The 8,068-nt window shown below is 39.7% G+C and overlaps 1 protein-coding gene across 1 annotated transcript; it reads left to right on the top strand.

The window, feature by feature from the left end:
- The first annotated feature begins 2,856 nt into the window (after window positions 1–2,856).
- Window positions 2,857–7,319, top strand: LOC137731058 (CSC1-like protein At1g69450). The gene is made up of 9 exons (XM_068470128.1): window positions 2,857–3,650; window positions 3,954–4,017; window positions 4,236–4,445; window positions 4,582–4,773; window positions 4,908–5,206; window positions 5,461–5,737; window positions 6,327–6,602; window positions 6,682–6,915; window positions 7,003–7,319. Exons 1-9 carry the CDS (start codon window positions 3,214–3,216, stop codon window positions 7,165–7,167), a joined length of 2,154 nt encoding a protein of 717 aa, XP_068326229.1. The 5' UTR covers window positions 2,857–3,213; the 3' UTR covers window positions 7,168–7,319.
- Window positions 7,320–8,068: the final 749 nt, after the last annotated feature.

Below are 8,068 nucleotides of genomic sequence, written 5' to 3'. Positions count from 1 at the left end.
GTTGCCGGAGTTGATTTTCCCTTCACATAATGCTTTTGTTTCTGGCAAGCAAATATAAGACAATATTGGCATTGCCCATGAGCTCTTCCATTTCCTTCGGACAAGACGCACAAAAGCTAAATTTGAGCTTGGTATTAAATTAGATATGCATAAGGCTTATGACAGGGTTGCATGGGTTTTATTAATGGCAGTCATGGAGTGAATGAGATTTGATCAACAATGGAGGCATTTGATATTCGGTTGTCTTTCTTTGGTTGATTTTGCTATTCTGGTTAATGGTTAGCCTGTCGGAAGTTCACTCCCTCACGAGGCCTTCGTCAAGGTGATCCACTCTCCCTATATCTTTTCTTGATTGTCAGTGAGGTGTTTTCCTCATTAATCTTGCGCGCCTATGAGGATAGGTTGATTTCTGGGGTTCAAATTAATCCCCATGGGCCTGTAATCTCCCATCTTTTCTTTGCTGATGATACACTGTTCTTTTTAAAAGCTAATGTGGAGAATTGTAATAATTTGGTGAAGCTCATACAAGACTACTACATGGCCTCCAGACAGTAACTTAATTTCCATAAATCTAGCGTCTTTTTTTGTGCAAATGTCTCAACGACCTTGTCAGAAGAACTTGGCAACATTCTAGATATGCCAATTGTTGATGATCTCGGGACTTATCTTAGTGTGCCGGCTATGTGGGGACGATCTAAGCGAAAACGATTAAATTATATTAAAGAGCGGATTATGGGGAAACTTCAGCGATGGAAATAAGAAACCCTTTCACAAGCGGGTCAAGAGGTTCTGATCAAGGTAATGGTTCAAGCTATTCCGACTTATTTGATGAACCTGTTTAAATTCCCAGCTACCATTTGCAAGGAACTGGACTCTGTAATTCCTAATTTTTGGTGGGGGCCTGATGCGAGGAGGAAACACATTCATTGGGTCTCTCAGGTTACTCTCGGACTTCCTAAGGAAAATGAGGGGATTGGGTTTAGGAACTTCATGCATTTTAATGATGCACTTCTGGCAAACCAGTGTTGGAGGCTTATCCATGAGTCAGATTCACTACGGGCACATGTCACATCCCAACTCGGACTCCACCACATCCCAAGCTCGACTCCGCCGTAGCACGATATTGTCCACTTTGGGCCCCGACCACGCCCTCACGGTTTTGTTTATGGGAACTCACACGAGAACTTCCCAGTGGGTCACCTATCCTGGGATTGCTCTCGTGCGAACTTGCTTAACTTTGGAGTTCATCGAAACTCCAAAGTTAAGTGAGTTCGAGTGAGAGCAATCTCAGGATGGGTCGCGCAATCCCAGGATGGGTGACCCACTAAAAAGTTCTCATGTGAGTTCCTAGAAACAAAACCGTTAGGGCGTGGTTGGGGCCCAAAGCGGACAATATCGTACTATGGCAGAGTCGAGGCGGGGATGTGATAGCACAGGTTTTGAAAGCCTGTTATTTTCCCCACTGTTTTTTTTATTTTTTTTTATTTTTATGCTAAATGGGGTGGACGAGCGTCTTGGGTTGCTGACTCGAAAGATGGTTTATTGGATTGATGGTGAGGGACTCTGTAGGTGCTTTCATTACTACTCATAAGTTGTCTATCCAGGCTTATACTGTTATGGTTGCTGAGGCTTTGCCCATTATACGGGGTTGTGAGCTCGGTCAATCGTTGGGCATTACTCGTGCGGTTGTTGACTCTGATTCGTTACAATCCATTTCATGTTAGGTAGGTTAACAAATGGCAGATGGAAGGCATTTCCAATCTTATCAAAGTGCAAGAAAGTTGGAGCTTCCTTCCATGATTGTCATTGGTCTTGGACTCCAAGATCAGCCAATATGGCAGCGGACCATTTGGCGTCGTGAAGTTCTGTGGAGATGTGTGACTGTACTTGGGTCGATAAACCTCCATCTTCACTTGTTCATGTCATTCACAATGATGGTCTATTTTGTTTGGGTGTGCAAGGGATGACGCTAGTTGCTTCCTTTTAGTGTCGTGTTTTCTTCCCCTTGCACTCTTGACTTGTTTTTTTGGTTGCTTGCGTTGTACTTTTAGCATCTTTGCCCTGGTTAATATAGCTAGCTTTCCAAAAAATAAAAAATAAATAAAAAAAATCGTCTCCTCCTCCAATGAACAATAGAAAGAAAATATCTTGAATGACAAAGCATAGTTTTGATGTGTATTAATTTATAATGGTCCAAATTTTATCCAACTCGCATTTAATCTAGTAATATTTTTTTTATTTTCTAACGTGGGATGACGCTCGAAGTTCAAGTTTCCGCTTATGTGGTATCATTTACATTAACTAACTCAGTACAAACACATAAGTTTCAGGGTATGACTACTCTCACATTTTGTAATTTTTCTTTAATCGACATAATACTAAATGATAAAAAATTGAAATTAAAACATTTAACAATTGAATTCTATGTAACATTAAAGCCATTCCCCACATTTTTATGTCACCCACATTCTTCATCTTTCAAAAGATTTGATGTGACAGATATTTGCAAATTGTTGCGAAAAAGGATCCTCTCTAGGTCCACTCTGTGGAATTTTAAGAATTCCCACATTCTAACTGTTTATCGTATATCGTGTGGTTATTTTTCATCATGTACTATTTATGTTTTATTTTAAATAAAAATGTTAAATTATTTATGACCGTACGATACACGATGAATGACTAAGATATGAGTATCCATAGAATCCCCATAATTTGGATCCAGATGAGATCCAATTCCAATTGTTACCCTTAATCAAATTATAAATGCCCTGCCAAAATTACCCACTAAATCACGTGACATATCACGTGACCGTGGAGCCAAGAGTCTCCAAAAAAAATCTGGCGATGGCGGGAATTTGACTGGTAGTTGGAGGAGCAGATCACGGCCACCTTCCGTTCCTCCTCCGTACCGAAATCCCCAAAATCGCCTCGAAATCCCCAAAATTGCCTCGAAATCCAAGTACAAAGCACCACCGCTTTTATCACAGTAACGGTAAACTCCCCATCCATCACCTCACGGAAGCTTCCTCGCTCCCGTGAGAAATAAGTAAGCAAAACGCAGGGGTATTTTCGGCACCACAAAAGTCCCAAGCATCCAAACAGTTAGCTCACTCCGTTTTGAGCTGCTAATCATTTGAATGTCAACAGTCGGATCGAAAGCTTCATCGCTTCTCCAAACCTCCCGAATTTCTAGGGTCTCGCAGAAATCGAGAAATGCTTGTCTCCGCCCTGCTGACGTCACTCGCCATCAACTCCGGCCTCTGCGTCCTCTTCTTCACGCTCTACTCGATCCTCCGGAAGCAGCCGAGCAACTATGAGGTGTACATACCGCGGCTGCTCGCCGAGGGGGAGTCCGACAAGTCGAGTCGTTTCAACCTCGAGCGGCTGATTCCGTCGCCGTACTGGGTCAAGAGGGCCTGGCAGCTCACTGAGGACGACCTGCTGTCGTCCTCCGGCCTCGACGCCGTCGTTTTCATGCGGCTTATCAATTTTAGTCTCAGAGTGTTCCTGTTCGCCGGAGTTATCGGGATATTCGTCCTGCTTCCGGTCAACTGCTCCGGCAACCAGCTCGAGTATGTTGACTTCGCCGATCTGTCGAATAACTCTCTCGACGTGTTTACGATTTCGAATGTGAACAATGGCTCAAGCAAGTGAGTGATTAGATTTAAATCTCTGATTTTATAATTATTTTGATTCTAATTAATCTACAATTAATCTCTTAAATTCTAAAATTAGTAAGAAAAATTTACAGTTAGTCTTCCTTGCGTATTTTAAACTACTTTAATTTACGGTGAGCGGAGATTTGAATTACTTTAGTTTACGGTGAGGGGGATTTGAACTCGAGTTAAGGGGCAGAAACACTACTCTGACCAAATGGCCTAACCTACGTATGCATATATTATAGCAACATGAGGTGCAAAAGTTAAACTTACTAATGCAGACGTTTTCGACAGATTATGGATTCACTTTGCTGCTGTGTACCTTGTCACCATCTTTGTCTGCTGTCTACTTTATTATGTAAGTAAAATCTTTGGTGCACTTATATAGTTAAACTTTCCTAAACCGAATTTGATGTGCTTAAGATATATGTTATGTTGCTAGTTTTGATGTTACTTTTGCCTTGGAAAGCAAACTACGCTAGTGAGATTCGAATTCTGCTGTCACTGGTTAGCAGCTCATGATCTACGAAAGAGTGAAGAGTTGAAGTGGATACTGAATGATCCTTCTTTGTGCAGGAATTTAGATATATTTCTCAAAGACGGCTTGATTATTTTCAGTCATCCAAGCCTCAACCGCATCAGTTCACAATCTTAGTTCGCAGCATTCCTGTTCCTTCTGGGAGCAGTGTCAGTGAAAAAGTTGACAGCTTCTTTAGGGAGTATCACCCTTCAACGTATTTGTCACATATTGTTGTTCGTCGAACAAACAAAGTTAAAAAACTCCTTGTAAGCATTGTTTCTGATGTCTATATACTGTTTTGGTGTTGTTAAGTTTTGTTTTTCTGTCTTTCTGCATGCTTCAACATGTTTTTCTATGTTTTATACTTTGTTCTTAACACTGTCTCATTTTATCAATCTTTAGAAAGATACGAAAAAACTGTATACCAGGCTCCTTCACTTGCAATCGGATCCAAACCAGCAAAAGTATACACGATCCTGTTGTTTTGGATTGTTTGGACACAAGGTTAATCTTGTGGAACAGTATGAAAAGAAGCTTGAAGACGCAGAGGAGAATGTGAGATTGGAGCAATCAGAGGCTTCATTAGGAGGAGAAGTATGTGCTGACTTTCTCCCCTCCTCTCTTCTGCATTCCAGATGATATTTTCACTGTTTGTTGTATGTAATTGTGGTTCTCAGGGCATGCTATTAATTCAATTTTTATTTTATTTTTTCTATTTTATGTTTAAGGAAGTTCGATCTGCTTTTGTTTCCTTCAAGTCTCGGTATGGTGCTGCAATTGCTCACCACTTGCAACAATCAACCAATCCTACCAACTGGGTCACAGAGCAAGCTCCTGAACCTCGTGATGTTTACTGGCCGTTCTTTTCGTCATCTTTCATCCGAAGATGGATATCTAAGCTTGTGGTTATACTTTTATGCATTGTCCTAACAATCTTGTTCCTTATTCCTGTTGTACTTGTCCAAGGTCTTACCAACCTAAACCAGCTGGAAGCTTGGCTTCCCTTTCTCGAAAGTGTTCTAACCATGTGAGTAAATATGATAAATTCATGAATACTTCTGCAACATTTGTGAAATACTTGATCTTAAGCAAGGTTCTGGGAAATCTATATGTACCAAAATTATTATGGAATTCTGAAGATTACAATCTTTTGCTCTTGCTTTAAATGACCGTTGTGGTTTTATACAGTTTAAAAAATTAACCGACAGTAATTTCTAATAATTTTTTATCTTTTGGATTGCTTGGTGATGCAAATTTCTAACTTTCTGTTTCTTCCTGCAGAACATTTGTTAGTCAAGTCATTACAGGATACCTTCCCAGTCTTATTCTTCTATTATTTCTGAAAATAGTGCCCCCCGCCATGGAGTTCCTTTCATCCATTCAAGGATATGTTTCTCTCAGTGATATACAAAAGAGTGCGTGTACAAAAGTACTTTGGTTCACGATATGGAACATTTTTTTTGCTACTGTATTTTCCGGATCAGTTCTCTCTAAGGTTTATCTCTTTCTTGACCCCAAGAATATTCCTTCAAAGCTAGGCGTTTCTGTTCCAGCACAGGTGAGAAAATGTTTCCTCTACGATTTAAAATTAGTAGGACTCAGGGAATCGCAAATTTGTTAACTGCTTATATGTTATGTGTTAATTGTCAACGCATCTAACCTGTAGGCTTTTGTTTGTGCATTTTGAGTACCAAATTCCTGCTTCTCTAATCGATTTCACAGTGTAATTTGGTACATCTTTTATTGCGCAATTGCCCTCCATTTGGTTGTCTATAACTGTACTTAATCACAATCTCACCAAAAATGTATATGAATCCTTTTTAATTGATGAGCTAAAATCTTCAAACTTTTTTTCTTTTGAATAGTATCTTGTACAAGCAAGTTTTAAGTTATTTCTGCAACTGTTGCAAGTGATCACAGCTGCTCATTTCAGGGAGATGGCTACAATCACTATGCTCAGACATATTTAGTCTCGGGCACTTCTCAGAATGAATATATGTTTTTGCATTACAAATCTGAATCTGAATTGCGTTCCCTTCAGTTTAAGCATGCGATAAAAATGATGCGTTTATACTTTAACTGCCTTGTCATTTGCATCAGGGTCACTATTTTCAGTTTTCTAACATCATTTACTTTGAGTGATGCAGTCGTCTTTTTTCATTGCTTATGTCGTCACGTCAGGATGGACAAGTACTTCATCAGAACTCTTTCGCATAATTCCTCTGATATGGAGTCTGTTAAAAAGACCTTTTACCGACAGTAAAGATGATGAATTTGAAGTTCCAGCAATGAATTACCATAATCACATGCCAAGAGTTCTTTTCTTTGTACTTCTCGGCATCACATACTTCTTTCTAGCTCCACTGATTCTTCCCTTCCTCTTAGTGTACCTCTGTCTTGGATTCATCATCTTTCGCAACCAGGTCAGTAGATTTCAATTCACAAGTTAGAGGATTTGATTTGAATGTAGCGTATTGATACTCGGCAAAAATCGTTGTGCAGTTCATAAACGTATATGCTCCTAGGTTTGAAACTGCAGGGAAGTTTTGGCCGATTGTGCATAATTCAATGATCTTCTCTCTGGTACTTATGCACGCTATTGCAGTTGGAATCTTTACAATCAAGAAGGTCAATCTAGCATCGACATTAACTTTTCCTCTTCCTGTATTCACACTTCTCTTCAATGAGTACTGCCGGAAGCGCTTCCTTCCAAATTTCGTTGCTTACCCTGCTGAGGTATGTTTAATGTCACACAATTACTATACTTCCACACAACTTCTCACCTATAATATTTGGCTTGACCTACTTTCTTTTTTGTTCCAGAGTTTGATACGAAAGGACAGGCAAGATGAGAACGATCCTACAATGCCTGAATTTCTCGATAAGTTGGTCACGGTCTATCAGGACCCTGCTTTGATGCCTATCAACTATTCTGGGAGCAATGACAGACTCCGCAGTCCTCTTTTATCTTCTGCTCGTCAAGCGTAGGTGTGAGGTATGCTCGTGAATGTCTTTACGATGTACAATGGTGTTATAGTAGTACAAGCCTCTACGCGTTATCTTCCTCTCATTTTCATTTCATTTGATAGCTTTATTCTTTTCCCTCTGCAATACAAAATGTCCCGAAAAGATCTCTTCCATCCCGATCGATGTGTTTGCTCTCCTCCTGTGTATCCATGCATATCCATCTGTGAATTGGCGTGTTCAACGATCTGAGCTATTTAGACATGTGTTCTTGATACCAGTTTCTTTAAACGTGCCTCAGATTGGTTTTCCTTCGCCTTATTGCTCCGTAATCTCTACTTTTCTCCCAAACTAGACATGTCAAACTGTGATTAGTCCGCTCTAATCGAGATTAGTTATCCCGGAGAGTTGACAAACACAGTGTCGAATGCTGCAACGTACCTCATGGTTTAAACCATTCACAAAGGTAAATCATCATTAGTGCCCTTCTTTGGTCTAAGTCATGCTCCTGAGCTAAAATTTAGGAAAAAAGAAATGTTTCCTAATCAACTTTTCGATTAAAAAGTCTGATTCTTCCCCTTTTGATAGCAGATTGTCAAAAGTTTTCATTCAAATTTTAATTTCAATATACAACATATACAGTGATGGATTCATTTCAAATTATTTTGACTTAACATAATATGCATTTCACTGTTCAAAGTTCTAAAGGGTTTGTCCAATGCGGGATAGTTGCAAAATGTGAGTAGCCGGTGCTTGGCGGCACAATACCATCAGTTGACCGGCCACTCACATCTTGTAACTATCCCGTAAGATTAGTCGCACATTTGACAAATTCTATGTTGTCTTCAAGTACACGAAATTGAACAATAATTTATTATTTTAAAAGTGAGTTTTCTAATTTGGTCTTAAACTATACTGGTGGCCT

This window comes from Pyrus communis, chromosome 4 (genome assembly GCF_963583255.1).
Source record: "Pyrus communis chromosome 4, drPyrComm1.1, whole genome shotgun sequence".
Lineage (NCBI taxonomy): Eukaryota > Viridiplantae > Streptophyta > Magnoliopsida > Rosales > Rosaceae > Pyrus > Pyrus communis.
Note: the sequence above shows the minus strand (reverse complement) of the source record. Positions and strands in the feature narration are given on the sequence as shown.